The sequence below is a fragment of the Thermothielavioides terrestris genome, chromosome 1, assembly GCF_000226115.1.
Source record: "Thermothielavioides terrestris NRRL 8126 chromosome 1, complete sequence".
Taxonomy (NCBI): Eukaryota; Fungi; Ascomycota; class Sordariomycetes; order Sordariales; family Chaetomiaceae; genus Thermothielavioides; species Thermothielavioides terrestris.
This window is the reverse complement of record NC_016457.1, coordinates 1,069,456-1,089,491: the sequence shown is the minus strand read 5'-3', so window position 1 is coordinate 1,089,491 and position 20,036 is coordinate 1,069,456. Positions and strand designations below refer to the sequence as shown.

General features: G+C 57.9%; 4 protein-coding genes across 4 annotated transcripts; all 4 read right to left on the bottom strand.

Moving 5' to 3' along the window:
• Positions 1–260: 260 nt before the first annotated feature.
• On the bottom strand, positions 261–2,093 carry THITE_2106568 (uncharacterized protein). Its single transcript, XM_003648719.1, has 4 exons — positions 1,923–2,093; positions 984–1,830; positions 613–921; positions 261–551 (listed from the first exon to the last, which is right to left on the bottom strand). The coding sequence occupies exons 2-4, from the start codon at positions 1,767–1,769 to the stop codon at positions 369–371; spliced, it is 1,278 nt and encodes a 425-aa protein (XP_003648767.1). The 5' UTR covers positions 1,770–1,830; positions 1,923–2,093; the 3' UTR covers positions 261–368.
• A 1,438-nt stretch (positions 2,094–3,531) lies between these two features.
• On the bottom strand, positions 3,532–5,509 carry THITE_2125099 (uncharacterized protein; the record flags this gene model as incomplete). Its single annotated transcript, XM_003648718.1, has 8 exons — positions 3,532–3,664; positions 3,705–3,852; positions 3,974–4,121; positions 4,194–4,227; positions 4,294–4,360; positions 4,489–4,924; positions 4,972–5,038; positions 5,436–5,509. The coding sequence occupies 8 exons, from the start codon at positions 5,507–5,509 to the stop codon at positions 3,532–3,534; spliced, it is 1,107 nt and encodes a 368-aa protein (XP_003648766.1).
• An 8,269-nt stretch (positions 5,510–13,778) lies between these two features.
• THITE_2073202 (uncharacterized protein) lies at positions 13,779–17,445 on the bottom strand (the record flags this gene model as incomplete). The annotated part of the gene is made up of 5 exons (XM_003648717.1): positions 13,779–15,171; positions 15,240–16,845; positions 16,920–17,041; positions 17,103–17,187; positions 17,269–17,445. 5 exons carry the CDS (start codon positions 17,443–17,445, stop codon positions 14,063–14,065), a joined length of 3,099 nt encoding a protein of 1,032 aa, XP_003648765.1. The 3' UTR covers positions 13,779–14,062.
• Positions 17,446–18,341: 896 nt separating this feature from the next.
• Positions 18,342–19,902, bottom strand: THITE_2106565 (uncharacterized protein). Its single transcript, XM_003648716.1, has 2 exons — positions 19,607–19,902; positions 18,342–19,522 (listed from the first exon to the last, which is right to left on the bottom strand). The coding sequence occupies exons 1-2, from the start codon at positions 19,826–19,828 to the stop codon at positions 18,515–18,517; spliced, it is 1,230 nt and encodes a 409-aa protein (XP_003648764.1). The 5' UTR covers positions 19,829–19,902; the 3' UTR covers positions 18,342–18,514.
• Positions 19,903–20,036: the final 134 nt, after the last annotated feature.

Here is a 20,036-nt window from a genome sequence, read left to right as displayed (position 1 = left end):
GGTATGAAGATAACGCCCGTATTTGCCGCCAGGGTCCTTGCACCAGCCCCCATCCGGAGAACTACATAAGATGAAAATGACGCGGGTATCGGGTATATACAATGAAAGAACTGAACAGGACGAAAATAAACCAAAAGATGTCTCGGCTTCATTTTCCTGGCCGAGGGATAAAAAAAAAAGATGGTCTAGGACATTTCTAGACGCCGGGGTATTTAAAACAACAAACCAAGTAACAAGACAGATGGATAGATGACGATGTAGCAGGTAGATCGGATAACGCTCTCTCGGCTTTTGAGGAGAAAGCGAAGATCGGTTTGCGGGGTTGATCGGTCGGCGACAGGCCGGTCTCCCGCTCGAGGGTAGATGATTTATTTCCGCTCGTCGGCCGGCTTCGGCCGGAGCGATCGCTGGTCGAGCTGCCGTTTGCGCTCCAGCTTGGCATAGTGGAGGCCGCAGGCGTTGCAGAGGGTTCTCGCGCCGTCGGGGCCACGCCGCCATTCGGGCGTGTCGATGCGGTTGCAGCTGTGGCACCGTCCGGGAGGAGCCGCGCGCTAGACGGACATGTTAGCGTCTTCTTGTGGTGCTGACCGAGTTTAGGAAGGGGGGACATACACCGCGCCGCTTCTTGACCTCGCTCAGCGCATACGCCGGCTTGATCCCGTCCCCGTACATGGAAATGTCCTCGTCCTCGGGCTTACGGCTGCCGCTGTCGCGCGCCCGCTCGTTCTGTATCCGATTCTGCTGCACCATGTCCCGGACCTCCTCCAGCTTCTTGAGCGCGAGGATGAGGCTGTTCAGCAGCAAGCTCACTTCGTTCTCCGTCGGCATCCTCGACGGGATGGGCTGCGAGCCTTGCTGTTCCCGCGCCGCGGCCCCATACGCCTCGGCAAAATGGTAGCCGGTGCGGCACGAGCTCATGATCTGCGTGGGCCCCCGGGTTAGCGCACCGCCGTTACGTCACTGCCAGGATACGAAGAACCTACTATCTGCAGCGCATCCTGGTAGCCGTATGTTTGGAAGTGCTTGTCGAAATCCGCCTTGTACTCGGATGGCCGATGTGGTGAGTAGCCCGTCTCCTCCCCGTAGACAGGCGGCCGTTGCGCCTCGTATGGCGAAGGGAGGGGGGGTCCGCTATGGCGAGGGGAGATGGGATACGCAGACAAGGGCAGCTGCCCAGGCGGTAGCCTCCCCGTCTCGGCGTACAAGCCCGGTAGCGGCTGGGCCGGTTGAGCCGCGGGCCTCTGCTCCGCTTCGAGGTGCTCGAGCTTGACGGGAGGCGAGGGGTGTTGTCCTGGGAAGGTGTTCAGCGGGGGGGGAATAGGCCTGCTGGCCAGCGGGGGCCGGGCTGGGTCCGAAAAAGCGGGAAGGGCTTCGGTACGCGACGGGAAGGTAGAGGGCGCGGGGTGCAGCGCCCTGGGCGAGGTGGTCTTGTCCGGACTCGCAACATCTGCAAACGGTCTGGGTGGCGCGGTTGCGCTGAAGGGTGACGGTAGGCTCTGGGCAGGGGGCATCGGGGCCGAAGATGGCGGAGGACCGTAGGCCAGGGGCTTTCTGTCCGAAAACACCTCGGAGATGGACGGCAGGGAGGGCAGCGACTGTCGGTGAGAATGGCCAGGCTCGGATTCGTCTGAGGCTCGCCGCGGCTCGACGGGGGAAATCATGCCTGGTATGCTCGTGGGCGGCGCCGAGTGAGGATAGCCCGAGGAAAAAGAGTTGTGGTGCGGGCGGTGGTGGTACGGGGCGCTCGGGCTGACCAATGTGGCAGCCATGGTCGGTCCGTCTCTGGGTCGTCCGTCGAAATGTTCAGGGCCGTTCGCAGGTGGAAACGCGCTGCACGACGGCCGGGCCAACCCCGTCAGATTCAAATCCGCGCAAGCACTAGGCGACGAGGTCGACCTCGAAAGAGTCAGGGGCACACAAACCTTTGCCTAACTCCTTGCTCGCCCGCTTCCATAGCGGGGTCTCGTTCCAGACGGGGTCGATGTCCTCCAGCAGGTCGAATCACTCAACGACCCCCTAACCATACCAACGCGGACAGGCGCGGAGCGAGAGCGAGAAGGATAGAGACAGGGAGAGAGACAGGTCCGTGTTCGAGACTGCAGGGCTGCGTGAACCGCTGGCGGCCGAGATGACGACAAGACAGCTCGCCGGCGAGCAGGCCTCTGTACTTGGGGTGGATTGATCCAGACGGCGATGGACGGGTTGCTCTGGCGGGCCAGGACGAAGAAAAACTCAAACCGAGGCTGACGGGACAACCAAGTGATCTCGAGGACGGCTGGTGAAGCTGAGCTCTACGATCGCTTGTCGTTGACTACAACTCCGACTTCGACTCGCCAAGCACTTGAGGGCGTGTGTACAATGGGATGGCAGCCTCGTAGGGTAGCAGGTCGTTAGAATGACGAGTTGAACGAGATAGTTGCAGCAACCCTCAATCCTCAGAAATGCAACGGCAGCAGGCGGCAGGCGGCAAGTGTGTCGAGGACCCAAGGGGAATCCCAAGAAAGCCGACCGGCGGTGGCGAGCACCGTGGGTTTTGAGTGTTTCCTGTTTAGTGTATGCTGCTGCTGCGAGGAGCTGATTCGACCTGCTAGCCAGGTCACTAACTACACTGAGTAGTTAACGTGTGCTTCGAATGTGCAAGGGCAAGGGCGAACCGCAGCCTGGCTCGCGGCCACATTCGGCACGGTGGACACTGTGTGGGCAAGGTGGACAAGGATCCATGGATGGGCGGGCAAGGGTGGCCTGGGGTGGATACACTAAAGGTGGATTAGGGTGGAGGGGCGATCGAGATCAAGTGGGTCGCCTGGCTCCCGTGGAAATGGATTGTGGGAACGTGCCGCCCCTCCCCCATTTCGCACCCTCGTCCTGCCTGCTTGTCTTGACCGGGCACCTTTCCGGCCGCCTTCCGGGCAGCCCCGGGACAGGCCACTGGCGCCAAACACGCCAAAAGGTCCAATTTTATCATTACACTACCGCAATAGCAACACGCCAGCCTCCTTGGGTCCGTCTGGTTCCATCGACTGTGGGTTCTGCCGCCCTTCCACCCAGCGAAGGTTAACGAACAAATGACGGCGGCATCATGGATGCGAGGCTCGGCACTCGTTATTAACTAGCGGGGCTGCAGTGGGTTCACTTACCATCAAATGTTATCAGTAGTTTGAAGTGCCCGTTGGCGATGCGGTGAGGGAGGAATGTCGGGTTTTCGCCTTTCGTTCCTGCCTCCCTCTTCCATGGTCGCAACGAAGAGGCTTGGGAAACAAACCCCGTTGTCCCGCCGGAGTCTTCACCGAGTTCTTTGGTGGAGTGGAATGTCGAGGCTGTAGGGACGGGAGAATGGGAATGCCACGGTGGAGAGTGGCGGTGGATGGGAAGCGGGGAGGATCGAACCTGCAGGTGGGCGTCGACCAGATGCTGTACCAAGAGTGATACTGAGGCAGCGCGTAGCGGCCCTGCAAGAGGTCGAGAGGGCGGCTAGGTAGTACCGTGCGCAGTACAGACTGAGTAAGGCAGTATATGTACTTGTTTGGGGAGTCAAGCCTGACGGCAGCGTGTGGCCCACGGCGAGAAGAGGAGGGAGGAGGCCCAAAAGCGCCGGGCAGCAGAGCAGACGCAGCGCTCGGTATGGGCGAGCGTGCGCAAGTTGCATCTCACGGCCGCCGCAGGCCTACCACAATAGTGGTAAATACCTGAACGTTAGTGCGTACAGTACACCGTTGTGGAGGGTCCAATCCATCTTGCGCTTGCTCAGCGTGCTCATCACTCCAGCTGGCAAATGTAGTGTGTAGTTGGGCGAGTTGACCATGGCGCACGCCGATGGGAGCCCCGAACCGAGTGGGCTAGCGGTCAACCATCCTTTTGATTGCCGCAGGTCAAGTCCCTGACAAGTGCAAGGGCAAGTATTGGGAAACGCCCCGATCCGTCAGGTCAGGTCGCTTGCGACTAAGCCGTGTACAGTACACAGAAACTACACTACCTCCGTACTTGTGCCCGGCATCGCTTGCCGAGGCGGAGCTGGGGCCGGCCGTCTGGAAGTGGGGGCCAGGATAACGCAGCCCAGATCCATTTCCGAGAACGGGGCTTCCGTCCTCGATGAGATTGGGCACGCCTGGGTGGGGGCCTCTCTGACGCGGGAAAGGGGCCCATTGGGGCACAAAACTCTCTCCGCCTCGGGGACGCTAGGGGTGCCGCCGAACCGGGGTGACATCGATGCTGACGAGGATCCCGGTCCTTCGATGCGGTGAGTGAGATGCAGGGTCATGCTTATTCAAGCACTGCCATTGTACTGGTACGTACATTACGACCAGTTGCCCAGCAGCTCCGGAGAACCACTTGCTCAGTGACATGCAGGCCACCTGCATCGCTGTCGCGCACGTCACAATAGCCCTTTCCTGCATACACAGCAGATCGGGGTCTTCTGGCACACAGCGTTGCGACCACCATGCATACCTACCTGGTAAGTACATCTCGGTAGGAGCGTACTGTACATACATTTGCCCAAGAGAAGTGCGTCTCGTCGAGAATTTGGAGGTGCCGTGCTGTTCGTTCGAGCCGAGGAGCCCATGGCAGCCCCGACTGTCGCGTTTTCAGTGTAGACGCTGCGAGAGGAAGCTCCTGGCGTGAGGCGTCTCTGTGCGGAGATTCCCATCGATCGGGGCGTGGTCCGATCTGTCCACGCCGGCTGTTGCTCCCAGGCGCAGACGGAATTCGTAGCCGCAGAGAAGTCCCAGTTCCGCCAGCCGTTCCAACAGACCACCGAGGCTGGGTGTCGCCACGATCTCTTTGTGTGGATCGCAGCCATGGACAATGGCGGCACGCAAGGTCCATGACTGGACGTCAGCGTGGCAGGCAGCCATTGACAGGACTCGTCGTGCTCCTGTGGCTGTTTGCTTTTGCCACCGGTGGGATGCTGCGCCGCCGGCCTTTTCTGCCACCAAGGACGCCACGGTATTACCGTCTCACTTATACACGTACACTTTTGTACTCGGCCATCTCCATCTGGGATCGGGCCAGGCTGGGATCATGGGTCTTGGCGCGCTTTCTAGAAGGAATGTCAGCAGCGGAGGCCCATTTCCGCCAAGACAAATCCGGACGACAGCCCCTTTTCTTCGTCCCCGAAGGAGACAATATCGATGATCAGCATTCCGTTGTGTACGCTATCCGTGGAGTTCCTTGTCCAAGGGCCGCTCGACCGGTTTGGTAATGGCGAAGCTTTCCTTCCTGAGCCGGTGCCGACAGGCGGGTGGCTGAAGGCTTCCCAAGAAAAATAGCAGTCGGTCCATGGCGGGATCATGGAAAGTGAAATATCCCAGCCGCTGGAACCGCAGAGCCCAAGCCCATCTGTATGCTGCGTAATGCGCTGTCCAGACGACGGTGCGTGGAGAACTTCAGACAATGGCCGCTTTGCGTCCGGGAATTCCAGCCATGGGTCAGCGCACCCTTGGACGGCGTTTCCAAACAACGCCACGTTTGGCAGCGTGGGCAGTGAGGAATGCACTGTGCTCTGCGACATGACGTTAGTTAACCATCGATTGGTCGAAGGGCATGTTAAGATTGGATCTGGCGGTGACCTCGAGGTCCCCGCAAATCGGTCGTGTGTGCGACTCCACTGCAAGGTCTTCTGTGGCATGAAAAGAGCCAATTTTTCTGAGGCACCATAAGAACACTAATGTCATAGTGTCGTGCACTTACCTATACTCCACTACACTACATGTAAGGATACCTGGTATGCTATTCTGTGCTGTGGTCGTAAATCCCTAGTGTACTGTAGTGCCCACGATAGGTACATACGGCAGCACACGAGTGTGCTCTGCAGCAGGGCGACGTGATTCGCTCATCGCGCCTAGCGGAGTGTACAGTCGTGTAGCGTACTGTGTAGTGCAGACCGGCCCTGGCGAGATTGAGGGTCGGTTTAGCCTCGCTAATCGAGCGGTTGCATCGGCCCCAAAGCGTTGGGTTGAAACCTGGAAAGTCGCTCATCAAAAAAAGGCAGATCCCGAGGGCTGGGATCAGGTCGGGTCCCAGAAAAACGACAGGCTGCAGGATAGTTAACCGAGGACGCCCCACTCCGATAGGCCTCCAAGCGCCGAGCCAATCATATCCTTCCAGTTTCGAAGGCCCAAAACGCCTGACCAACCGTTACTGGGCGTTCTGCTTCTCCAATCTCCAGAGCCACGAAACAAACTGAAATGGTGTCAGAAACGAAACCGATCATTGCCGGCAAGGCTCAGATCGGCGCTGGATGGAACCCCTTCCCGGGATGACGGTGCAAGGCCGGCAATGCCTCATCAAGCGATTACGACACAGCAAATGCGCGTGCCACTGTACCACGGCGGAGATTTAAGGATGTGCCGAGAGGGGATCGCCAAACCGTTTCGTCAAGCCCATTTTAATGGCGCCGAACGGACCTGAGACACAGAATCCCAAGTCATTCCTAATCTCATGGTATCCTATTTTGTATGCGCAAAGCAGAGTATGATTTGATACATAATCTATTATTAATATCATGCTGGTTTTCGCGTGACAATTGAAGGAAACGCTATCCGGAAATATGTAATTGACAACGCTTTTTCCCGATTCGGGAAATCGTTAAGGGTCGGAGAGATCTTTCGGAATGAACAAAAGCTTCGATTACGGGTCCCGCATTGTTCGACACGTGCGACACCCCCCCACCTCGTTGCCTCGCGAGCCGCCCGTCCTAAAAATACCCTATGTACACACGGTGCGGGGAAGATCTCGCTCGCGGCCCGCCGAAACTGTCAGGTATGAAATTTGAACTCGGCACGACACAACCATGTGCAGTGTTTCGTGTAAAGTATTCCGTACACTACTGTGCTTACTGTGCGAAGGAGTCTTTCGACCGCGCGTGATTGGGTTTTACACAGTAGTCTCCGCATCCAGCTAGCGCGCATCTCAGAAGAACCACGTTCCCATCCCATGGGTACGTCCGGAATGGCTTCTTCTGTCAGGGTATACTAGCTCCGCCACTGAATCGAAGTTGCCGTTGTTTTGGGGCGGTTGGCGCGATTGTGCAAGCGCAGTGCGGCTGAAGGATCCCAAATTCTCGAGGAATTCTCCAACTAACTAGCCTTGGCAATCTCAATTCCAGTGTCCACTGTCCTTCTTCAGGTGACTCCATTCGACAACCATTCGACAACTTACTCCCAAAAGCTCGTATACACATTTGCGCCAAATCGCATGGGTAGTAGTGTAGTGTAGGCAGATGCCGAGCTGTGACGAACAAATTCCAAACATTGGAGGCGTCATGCCTCGTGAAGTTTGATGGTGTCGCTCCCGAAGAACTCAACAGGGATTCTCGAAGGCACCTGCAGTTACTGTGCAGGCAACCCTGCTCTCCTCAATCGCATCCTGGTCCGCTCTCAACACAAGTGAACACAACCCAACTCGCGGGACGCGCGGGATGGGGCGATGGGGCGCTCCCCGTGTGATCGGGAATAGTTCCTGAACTGGTTAGTGGAGGACAGGCCGGCCATGAGGCAAGGGAAAGGCCGCGATGCGGTTTCCTGCCATTGGCCATCGGTCCCGGGGCACACAGCCGCGTCCCAGATCAGGCCATGACTGCAGGAAATCACATCTCGCCCTTTCCGCTGGGTTCATCCGAGCGGGTCCGGTGCCGGTGTGGCCCGATGGACCGCACCAGTGCGTGCAGTAGCCCGCGACACTGTGCAATGCACAGTTGCTGCATAAATTGGAAGTGTGTACCGTGTATTTCACTATCTGCACAGTGGGCTGCCAGACAGGTGGGATTTCCGCCCCGGCTCCGGCCTGTGGGGCCAGGGCGGGCTGCCTTTTCCTTCGTCGGCGCTGGCCACGCCTGTCGTCGTCACGCACGCTTGGATCCTTGCATGCTTGCATCCTCGCATCCATCCCCGGCCCCACTCCCCAGGCTCTCCGTCTTGTCCCATGCATCAACGAGGCAGACCTCGCAGACCTGGCAGTCGTCAGATTGGCCAGGAACATGATGGCCCATGCCAGATCAAGTCGGCGATGGGGTTGCATTGTGCCCTGCGCTGCATCCGACCATCAATCTACACTACGCTATCTCATCCCTCACGTCTCGGCGTCCGCATGACAAGATGCCGTCACTTCGCACTACTCGGCGGACGCTTGGGTCGCTGCCACCGCTGCGAAAAAGGAAAAAGGGGGGTTGCCTTGGTGCCGCTGTGCCATGCCATGTGGCGCCGTCTGAGCCGGCTACCTCACGTTAAGTTAGGTTCGCGCGAGTTAACGTGGACGCAATGCGGACTGGCAGATCTGGTGCGCCTTGGCCGGATGGCGGTGACAGTGTGAGTTCCCGTCAGTTCGTTAACGAGCAAGTCGCTGACAGCTGCACGAGTGAGCGACTGGAGTGGTTGGCTCACGGCCGAGTCGGACACGGCAATTCCCTGGCACGGCCGGGATATCGTCATCCCAGTGAGCGATTAACGTTGCCCTGTTCGGACATATCTGGTCACCTCAATTATTGATTGCCCGCCCACCCTTGTTGGCGATTCTCTGCAGGCTGCCTGAAGGTCCAAACAATGGATGCCTCGCCCAGAGCATTGAAGGAGTGGTTCTCCCCTCGGATCACAGCCACAGTTGCGCTAGTTCACGTAACCACGGCCGGTTCGCGGACCGGCCTCGGTATCCAAGTGGCAGACACCCCTGTCGCGATCCATCTTGATGCAACCGGGCACTTTGGCAATGACGCTGTCCCGGCAATGACGCTGTCCCGCTGCCTTTGGAAACGAGAGCGCCAAGACGGACACCAAGTCACAGGTGCGTCCGTCTTGATGGTACGTACACTACACACGGTCATCGATTTGCCCGGGCCGCGCTCTTGTTCTCAATCGCGAGATCGCGCGCCGTCCCGCGCTTGAAGTTCAGCCTGAATGGAACAAGAAAACACAAGTGGGACCGGCCAGTTTTCTGGACAAACTTCCCACGCCGCAGGCTGCCACTCCGGTTCGGATCTCTTGATCGGAAAGAACGCCAGATCCACCTGCTTCCACCCTTGGCAGACCATGTGCTCGGGCGGCGTACCGATTGATTAACTGCATGTCCTGCGGGAAGTTTCAGCCAGCCCTGCTTCCGTTGGCAATGATGCCGTCCTCCCCCAAAGAGCGTAAGCTGCAACGGCCAAGGTATTCCTACCAGAGAAACGCTCCATGGGGGTAACTGGGGCTGGATACGCGGTTGAGAGCCCGAAGCCTGTCCGGGAGCCAGCGCTTGTACGCCCTGTGCCAGTCGGAGAATCTTCACACACTGAGCAACGTTCCACGAAGGGCACCGTCGCAGCGCCAGTGCGTCCATCGGGAGAAGCACATCCCTCCGACGCCAGGCCCTCCTGTGCTTGTGCAAGCAGCGAGGACATTTGGAGGCAAACCGGGAACGAAGACTAGCGCTCTGAAGTCTTCCGACGGAAGGCAAGACAGGGTTGGCAGCAGGGGAGTAGTGTACGCGGTGTAGTGGACTGTAGTATCCGTACATATCTAGGTACCTTACACAGGACAGCCCGCATCCCTCACAACGTCTCGTCAGCTGCTCTGCCATTGGCCGCTGAGCGCCTCGACACCAAAGTGCACGAGCACCATGCTGCGTGGTTTGGATGCTGGCTGCCGATTTTGGCTTCGCCTCGTGGCAGATGCCAAGCATGACCCAAGCTTCCGATCCAGCAAGAGGGGTGAAGGCAACACAACGTGGGACCTACACTATCCCCGTTTCCGTGCTAGTCACCCCCTCCGCCCTCCTTCTCCTCAAGAACAGTGACGAGAGCGAAGGAACCAGAACCACAGCTCGTCTCAAAATTATGTCGGAGCGACACGCCTCCACTTAGTGGCCTCACTATCGAATCGTGATCCTTCCGGCTAACGTAACCGGCCCGGGCGGAAGCCAAGCTCTACGGATTAATCGAGATGGAATCATCGATGAGTGCGCGATCGTATCCAAGCTGAGATGGGCATTCGAGCACCCCACAGCAAGGTCTCACAATCGGATCTCACAGACATGCAAACAAGTCTCCTCTGGCTAGCGAAGGAGACCAGGCAAGCAAAAGAGCACCCAACCCCAGCTCGAGCACGAGCACGGGGTGGACTGTTCTCCAAGCCATGACTGCTCGCAAGCATGCATGGGCCGTCACATCAAGCAACCCAATCAGCATCGGCAGTGTTGTTCAAGCGACCTCGAGCTGTCCGAGACGTTTGGGGGTCTACAACTGCTGTACAATACAATGCTTGTTTGTTTGTTAGTTTGGTTCTTGCCCCCACTTTTTGACAGGGGGCTGCAGCCAACCAAATTTGGCCTTCTGACCCGCCTGTTCCATTTTCTAGCCTCATCCTCTCCAGACTCTAAGTTCAAGTGAGGCACGTTCAGGTATAGTAAAGCAGTGGATTGAACGCAATTATCCTATTTAGCTGACTGGCCAGGCACCGAAGGAAGCTGCATTGCGGGCAGAGGCTACAGTGCCTCCTAACTTTCTATTGCGGTTAGTCTATTCTATGCCAAGACGACTAGGTAGGTACCTGATAGCTCTGGTGATTTAGAGCCCTTGTCGTGATCCACCAAAAGTACCAAACTAACGAACAAACAAGGGGGGCATTGTAACTCACGCTAACAAGGGTACTGTGGTAGTAGTGTATACAGCAGTTATGGGGGGAGGTCACTGGACAATTGAGAGACACGGTCAGATCCGAGTCAGCACGATTGCCGATCCAAGCTCGGAGTTACCCAGCAAACCAGGAGGCCGGCGAGCTTGGGTCACCCCAACTCGTCTCCACGTGCATCACGACCCTGAACCGAAATGAGCGAGGGAGAAACGGCGTGCCCAAAGAACTCAAGGGTGACAGTGGCGCTGGTGGGTCTGTCAAGAACCCTAGCTAGCGCCTGCGTCGTGGCCATGGACCACGTTTGGCCATTCCAGAACAGAAAGCCGAACCGTTTGCACGCCATGCTCAAAGGGTAAATCTTACATCCGTACATACACTGTGCAACAGTTCCTCACGTTGACCATTTAAGCACACAGCTCGTTCCCTGCACCTGCGAGATCGGCAGGATGGATCTCCCGTTTCATGACCGTCTCTCCACTGTTCCCCCGCCGGTGGGACAACCCGCCTGTTTCCCTCTCTCAGGGAGCGCCTCCTTCCCCGCCCCACTCCCCAAGACTCGCGAAAAACAAAAAAGGACAGGTCAGCTCGGCACCCGGTAGCCAACGACGTCCCGCCAAAAGACGGACCGCCCCATTCCTAACCGAAGAGCTGAGGCGAGTCAAAAGACAACCAAGGGGCGGCCGGGAAGGTGGGGGCACTAAAAGATCCCACCGCGCCAGCGCTGGAGACCAACTGAAGGCTGAGCTTGATCCTGCCGGGAAGTCGAGCCCAAGCCTCCGGGTTCGCAAGGGTTGCAGGATCGTGGGACGCGTGTCCACCGCCCCCGGCCGCTCGTGGGTGGGGGGGGGGGGGGGGGCAACGGGCAAACCAGCGATCAAACCACCACCACAAAACAAGCTCACCTCACCAGCCAGTGGTCACATTTGACACTTCCGCTCAACGACGCTAATAGCCAGCCCCGGGACAAATCCGGAATGGCTCGGCCCATCCGCATCCTTCCGCGCAGGAAAGGATCGATCCAGTGTGATCTCGTCGCGTGGTGTCCATCGTGCACGCTAACTAAAATTACATATTCTGGAATTCAGCTGGCTGAGACGTACTTAGTGTCAGCGTGTTGTCCGCGTGGGGTTGGCGCGTCTGTCACATCTCCGTCGAGCCAGCCAGCCAGCCACGCATTGCTTAACTCCCAAGCTAACTAGTTCACGTTACTTATAACGTTCTGTACACCGACTGTGGTATGTCCAGCTATAATTGGAAACGGCTGACTGGTTGAGAGCAGAGGATCGGAGATGGCCATGTGCCTCAGAGAGAACATGGCCTAACTGTCATCACCTCCACATGGACGGAGTAATCCAAAGTGTAACTTTCCCCCTCGCCCGCTCAGCGCGCTCCCGGATGATGGCCATGTGTTCCGTCCTTGAGCCCACGGCACTTTGCTCTCCACCTTTGAACTGGCACAACAGGCCGTCCGCAACTACGCTACACTACTACGCAGGAGCTCACCCGGTAACGCATGGCTGTATCTTTTTCTCTGCAGCTTCTTCCCAGTTGGGGGGAAGGGAGGGGGATGATTTGGGCTAGGCAGCGATCGGACCCTTGCTCTTGCCATCTGCCTGTCTGTCTGTCTGCCTGCCGTGCGTCTGCGTGTCTGTGCGGTGAGGAGGTGATGAGATGTGAGATGGCGAGTGACGGACGGGATTAGTTAGCGTCGGGACTTGCTGACTAGCGAGGAAAGGCCCGGGGGTTTGAAAGGGAGGTGGCTTCTTCCTGCATAACTACTCCTGACTGACTGTCTGTTTGCTGTCTACATACACTATGTGCGTGTCTACTGCGAAGTATCTATCCGGAGAAGAAGCAAGCTCCCCCCCGCTCCGTGCCACGCGCCACGGCACACCGAAGGAAGTGACAGCAGCTCGCTTTTTCCTGCCGTGTGTTTATCAGGACGCCGCCTCCGGAAAGCCACCAGGTTCGGAGCGGTTCCGGCCCGAAGATTGTGCTGTGCTCCGAGGGGGCTCCGAGGGCTTCTGATTGACTTCCCGTTGATATGCCCTGCGATCAGACAGCACGCAGTCGGGCCAGCAGCGGCGAAGCCCACAGGAGACATGCGAACCGCCTTGAAGCTGGGCTGGCTGATAGAGGCATTTTCTGCTCAACCCCAAGCGGTGGGGGTTTAGTTCACCAGTGGTGTTTCACCGATGATACAGAAGGGGAAGCCAGCAGTGATGTTTTCCTGCGAGTGTCTGAGCTTGACTAGGAGGACTCCACGTCAGCCACACTGGTAGACCGCCGGCCTGGTAGCCCGTAGCATAGTCCGTAGCCTCAAAGAACCTGCTAGCGAGCGAAGTTATCCTCTGCAGCCAGAAACCTGAAACATTAGATATTATCTGTAACATTTTATTCCAAGACTTCCGAGCGGAGAAGGGATGAGTCAAGGGAAACTGACCAGCCAGGGGCAACTGACATGACACCGGCCGGTGTCCAAGCGTTGGTCTCCTCAGGAAGACTCTGACAAAACGGTCGGTCGAGGCACGTTCCCCTTTGTACGGAGTATGTACATCAACGGGCCTGGGGCAGGCAGTCCAGGACAGTAGCGAAGGCACGGCGAGCAAAGCGCTCAGAAAAGGGGGCAAAGTATGCACACCCCTTCCCTCTCCCATTACCCCTTTCCCGGGCCTGGTCATCAAGCAGAATCAGCCAAAACGTACTCAACGAGTCGCCTCAACGTATTAATGAGTAGTGACATCCGAACACCCTGGAGAAGGCACGATGGGTGGTAAGGGTAAGGGTCGAAGAACAGGCGGAAAGGGTGGATATCCAGGTTGTATAAGCTAGTCTCACACTTAGAACAGGTAATGATGGACAGTTACTCAGCCAACACTTCTTCAAGGCTGCCAACAGAACCAGTAAGGCAGGGCAAACTGAAGTAAGGGAATCGACGAGTGAACACTGCTGCCGTGATACACCGATCCCAAGACTCAACTGAGATGGACCAGACCGCCGCTGCAGGCTGGCAGGCTGCAACTGCCCTGCCTCAACCTCATTCACCAATCCTTCCCCCCAAAGCAAGCCACGCCCAACCCACTATGACCGCGAAGGAGGACTGTTTCGCTCCCGAGGGAGACAGCATCAGCAGCACAGCACAGCACGGCCACGCTCGTAGCTAGGGAGAGGCAGGTTACTCAACGAAACCATGGGGCCATGTTACCGATAAATGAACCAGCCGAACTGTCAGGGCACAAACTAACTCGGCCAGTCGGAGAGATACATCCCTATGTATACACAACCTGATGACCCAACAATCACAGCCCGATGACCGCAACCCAAGACGAGGAAACAGAGCCTGCAAAAGCGGGAAAAAAGGGGAAAAGAAGATTGCTCATCCGTGACACCCTGCCTCCTTCCGCCGAATCCTACCAAGCACTCTGACCTCACCCCACCAGCCGCTAGCGTGCACCCACATCTTATCTCTTCCGCTGCTTCTTCTTGCCGCCGCGGTCCTCGTCGTCGAGGCCGCTCTCGCGGTCCCGCTTCTTGGCCTTGCGCTCGAGCTCGTCCCAGTCCTCGCCCTCTTCCTCCTCGCTCACGTCGGCCTCGTCGCTGCCCTCGGCCGACGCGTTGGAGTCGTAGTCCGAGTCCTCCTCGCTGGACTCGGAGGCCGCGTCGAGCTCGCTCTCGCTGATCTCGAACGCGCTCTCCTCCTCCTCCTCCTCGGACGCGTCCTCGCTGTCCGACTCGTTCTGCAGGAACCCCCAGCCGCCGTCGACGAAGAACTGGTGCGGGTTGGCCGTGACCGTCTTCATAATGACGGACCAGTTGAGGTTGAGCGGGCCCTCCGAGTAGGCGATGTCGGACGAGTCGAGGAACGCCTTGACGTCCTCGAGCGACTCGACGGGGATGGTGTTGATGTGGCAGGGCGGGCGCGAGAAGTCCTTGAAGACGAAGACGAGGTCGAAGTTCTTGAGCCCGAACTGCACACGCTCCAGGTGGGCCACCTCGACGTCCTCGAGCGTGATCACCAGGAAGGGCGGCTCCGTGATCTGGATCAGGCACTCGGTCGTCGGCTGGATGTACACGTTGCTGCGGTTCGGCACGCCGTTGAAGCCCAGGTCGCGCATCGGCATGTCCACCTCGACGCCCTCGTTGCGGCCGGCCTCGGCGATCTTCTCGGCGAAGCTCCTAAAGAGACGGTCGAGCTCGGCCCGCCGCCGGCGCTCCTCCTGTTCCGCCTCGAACTCGTCCTCGTCGCCGTACCGGTACTTGCGCTTCCGGTTGCCCGTCTCGTCGAACTGGATGTCGGTCGCCTCCCTGTAGAACTGGACGTCCTTGGTTTTCTTCTTGCCGAAGAGGATGGGGTCCTTGAGGTGGAGGTGGATGATGACGATCAGCTCGTTCTGGCAGGGCTGGAAGAAGAGGTGGCGGACGTTGGAGAACAGGACGTCGACGCGCTGCGTCGTGCTCAGGGGGGACTGGTACCGAATACCGTTCTGGTGGATCTCGACTTTGCCAGGCACCCGCTTGCCTTCCATGGCGGGCCGGATGAAGACGTTATCCAGGACGGCAGGCCGTCGGTCTGAGTGCATGTTAGGATCAGGGTCATCGGACCAGACGAGACAACCTCCGCAGGGACGGGTGGCTTACTTCGGATTTCTATTAGCTTGTCCTGCTCCACGACGTCCTCCATGTCCTTCTTCTCCTGCTCCTTCTTGACCGCCTCGCGCTTGAGATTGGAAATCTGGTTGGCAATGTCGGCGTACCGATCGCCATCGGTCGACCGGAAAGTCAAGCTCCGGACGAAGTGGGCCGACGCGTCCTCAAACGGCTGCTCGTCCTTGCGCCCGACGCCCTGGCCGGGAGAGAGGAAGTTGATGCGGAGGAAGGACCACTCTCCCTCGTCACTCTTACTGGCGTTCTTGATGGTGTTGATGTGGAAAGGAACGGGCCGGCCCATGACCGGAAGCACAATGGTTGCGTTCTTCTGGTCGATGACGATGCCCATATCCCGGACCTTGGGCGGAAACTGGGTGTCGCGCTTGTACGACTCGAAGCGCTTGAACTTCTTGACTTCGACGCCGTTCTTACCGGCCGTGGATTCGGCGTACTTGGCCAAGCCCTCCCTCTGCTTCTTGGCCGCGAGCTCCTTCTGGTGTTCGCGGCGCTTCTTCTCGGCATCGTCATCGGGCGCCGTGTTCCGCTCCGAGCGCAGCCGAGTGCTGGTGATATTCTTGGTGGCGACAGCACCCACCCGCGAGTCCCGCTTTTCCTTCTTTGGAGACGGTTGAACTTCCTCGTCATCCTTAAAGAAGAAAGAGATCGCATCAGCGTCGGTGGGCGCATCGCCGGTGAACACAACCGGCTCGACGTCTCGGACACGGATCGTGTCGGTGAGAACCAGAGAGTAGACCTTGCTATTCTTGTCCTGAGGGTCGGGGTTCTGGATATCGGTGAAGCCGGTGGTGATGCAGAGCGTCATGCCGTCGCGCAGGGTTCGCGTGCTCTTGCCGTTGAGGATCAGTGTAGAGTCCTTGGTCTCGAGACCGATGCCGAAGCCGACGTTCTTCAGAAAATGTTTTTCGAGCTCGGGCTTCCTCGACTTGACCAGGGCGTACGCCTTGTTATAGACGTCCTTGGCGGCGACGCCGTCCCGGATCTCCTTCAAGACCAGATTGTGGACGGCCAGCAAAAACCTGTAGTTGCTCTCCTGCGACTTGTTGGGATCCACCATGAAGGTACGGGCAATCTGGGAGCAATAGGACTTGTATCGCAAGCCCATGGCGGCAATGATGATGCCTGGGTGCAGCGGCTGGTTGTCCGCATCTGCCTGCCACTTGAGGTCGTATTTCCCGCCACTCTGCACCACAGGGCCGAGAATCCAGTCAAGCTGATCGGGTTCAAAATCGGCAGGCAGCTTTTGCCGGTTCGGAAGCTCAACCGATTTCCAGAACTTGGCGTCGTCGATCTTGTTCGAGACCTTGTCGGCAAGCTCACTATGCTTGATTTGCTGCTCTTGATCGAGGATGTCGGACATCTCGTCGAGGAAATAGGGGTTAAGGAGGGCCACGCAGGCTTTCGACGACGTCCGCATGGCGCGGAGCTCTGCCTCATCCTTAACTGAGAAGGCGGCGACAGACAGTGCCGTGGAAATGTCGACCTCTTCCACGTCCTTGCAGTTGTCGGCAAAAATCTTCTTCCATTCGTCGATGAAAGGGCCCTTTGAGGTGTCCTTGGACAGCACGCCAACCTTTTTCTGTAGCACCACCACACTGGTCAGTATTACGATTCAAGAGCGGGGAGAAAAGCGCATTGTGACTCGTGACTCACGCCTGCTGCCTTGATGGCGTCTGTGATCTTGAGGAAGAGCTTCTCGTTCTCGGCAGCATCCTTGCCTCGTACAAGGACCTCGACGGGGAATCGGCCGCTCTTGATTTGGTCGAGGTATTTTGCTGCGAGCGTTTGTCAGCACTCCGAGTAAAACAGCACGCGATCGGGAGGGCAGGGTCACACCTTTCTTCTGGGTCGTGACGATGTACATAGTGTCGGGAGTGAGAAGCATCAGGGTTGTGGGGAACTCGTAGCCGAGAAGCCAGAACTGTAGACGGAGCAAGGTTAGCACTGCGTGTGTGGCCAGGCACCGCACGATGGCGCGACCAGGGCAAGAGGAATAACGTACGTGCATGGCATTGTTCTTGAAGAATTCGGGCTCCTCCCCGACCTTGCCCATCAGGATAACGATGGACGAGACGCCGCCGAAGAGCGCGTCGCCGGAGCGCTTGTCGGCCTTCCAGGCGCCGACGAAGTGCGACATGCGCTCCTGGAAGGTTTTGCCATCGATCTTGATGTCCCCCATGGTGGGCGATCTGCGTGGAGCGATACGATTGACGATGGCAGAACTCTCCAAACAGCGGCGTGGCGCTGGTGATGCAGGAGCGAAGTTCTGGTCGCCGGGCTGCTGGCTGCAAGAGGATGCAGCAGTGAATGGTGGTTACCAGGGAGCCCCAGGGCGGTGGCCAGGCCCCAAAAATTCCCGTTACGGTCGGTCGCGTCGCTTGCTGCTCACTCAAGCACGTCACGGGCCACCCCGTCGCGTTCGGGTGGGGCTGATGCCTAAGTGCCACTTAAATGGCGTGGACTGGGTTTCCCAAATGGGCCAAAAGCCACCACTAGCAGATAGACTTCTCTTCGGATATCGTGAACAGTCCGGGCAGGCTAAGGTACCTAGTTATTTTGAGTCAGCTTGATGAACGAAGTCGGGATGGATTTTGCTTGTGTTGTATGTATGGAAGTCGGTTGCAAAAGCGCACCGCAAGTCTGGATTGTTGGTGCTGCGGGGCAGGACAAAGCCGCAAGTTGGGCAAGAGTTGCCCGGAGCAAAAACCAAGAAAATGCAGATCGGCCTCACTGTGCACGCAATGCTCTAGCCTTCAAATGTGGGAGCATTGGCGTGTGCACCGGGTGCTGCACCGAGAGTTGTTGATTCGCCTCTAAATGCAGAAAAAGGAAGAGGAGGCGTAATTCTGCTTGATGAGTTGGTGAGATCAGATAACACCGCATGCAGAGACATGCTGTTCATAGGCACTGGACAATCATGCAGTGAAATACACTGGGATATCTGATGTCATTACCCGGCTTCGAAAACAGACCATTCAGCACACCAATGTACTTCACACACAGCTAGGTATCCATACACGCAACACACGCCAGGGCAATGACTAGAACCCGCCTTCATTTTGCAGCAGAAAGCACTGAACAGGAATGTGGACAACTAAGACAAGGAAAAAATGAGACACCGTATGCCCCCCATACGCCGTGCAATCCCATAGCCCAAAGCATCTCTAGTAAACAGCAAAGGAAAGAAAACTTCCACCGCTTGGCCACGCCCCTAACGGCTCGACCGTGCGCCCAATCCACTCCATCCATCACGACGCCGACGCATGCCCTTGAGGCGCGGATGGCTGATTCCAAGACAAGTACGATGGGTCGCCCAGCTTGCGGGGCTTCCAGAGGAAGAAGGAGAGAATGAAGTAGACGTCCAGGATCAGGCAGATGCCGCCGACTATCAGGAAGATGATCCCCGGCCAGATGTTGCGGGAGCCCATGGTGGAGATGGTGGTGAGCACGAAGGCCTTGCGGCCATTGTACACGGTCGTGTTGAAGTTGGACTCGATATCGACCTGGTACTGGCCGGCCACCATTGTCTCGTTCTCGTTCTTCTGGTAGAGCTTGAAAAAGTTCGGCGCGGCGGCCAGCATCATCCAGTTCTGGAACGCCTCGTCCTCCTTCAGGTTCGGCGGCGGGTTGTTGTCGACGTAGCCGTACCTGTAGCGGTCGTGCCAGTTCGGCGGCGGCACAATTTGGCTGTAATTGTACTTGGTCTCGCCGTAGAGGTCCTTCATGCCGGGCCAGGCGATGCCCTGGGTAGTGAAGTTGTACGTCCGGTTCGAGGCGCTTGAGTCCCGCACAGACAGGAGCAAAGGGGTGCTGAAGGTGTCGTTGAAGATCGAATTCGCTACGAGGCCGCAGGGGTAGACGATCTTTCCGGAACCCAGAGGGTCGTAGGTGATCGGGTCGCATGTGGACGCATTGATGGTACCGCCGTCGACTGCGTCGCCCAGCAGCTGCTTGGCATTGAACGAATTCACATAGCGACGGTGGTTCTGGTAGAAGTTCTCCAGGTTGTAGAAGAAGCTGATGGTCGGCTGCAAATCCTCGGGGATGTTGAACCTGACCAGGCAGTACGTGCGGTCGGAGGTATAGTTTGCGACTTTGACGGTACGAGTTTCCCTCATCCACTCCGCTTGGTAGGGATCGTGTGCTCCATCCGAGTTGGCAAAGTGAGCGGTGATGTGCTCTTGAGGCAACGGCCCGAAGGTGCCATTTGGGGCAGTGGTTGCGCAGTCCGTGTAGTCGATTCGAATATCGCGGACCTAAACGCACAGAGACGGGCAGGGTCAGTGTCCAGTGTCTGTCGTACACGAAGGAGAAGCCGCACAGGCGAGAGGCAAGCGTACGGTATGAGCCAGATACGTCAAGTAGGCGCCAAAACCAAGGTAGATGGCGGCCAGGATGGAGAAGATGGTGACGATAAGTTTGGGCGTCAGCACACACTGCCAAGCGCGCATGCGCTGCTGGCGGAAGGCTGTGTTGGGCGGGCGGTTCTTGGGCGCATCCGTGTCTGAATGGGCATCGTCGCCGGCATTGGGGCCGGCGCCACGGCGACGGCGGGGCGCCATGGAGGACTGGTTTCTATCGTCGTCGTTGTGGTCAATTCCCAGAATTTTCTGGGTTGGTCAAAGGGGGATCCGAGTACGAGAGGGAGTGTTTCGAACACACGGAGCCTTCGGGCTGAGCGGCGGGCATGCTGGCCCGTGCCATCCCTGCCAAGGGAGGCTGTGAACGAACTGGGGACCATTTTTGGCAGCACGGCTAGGTCAGCGGACA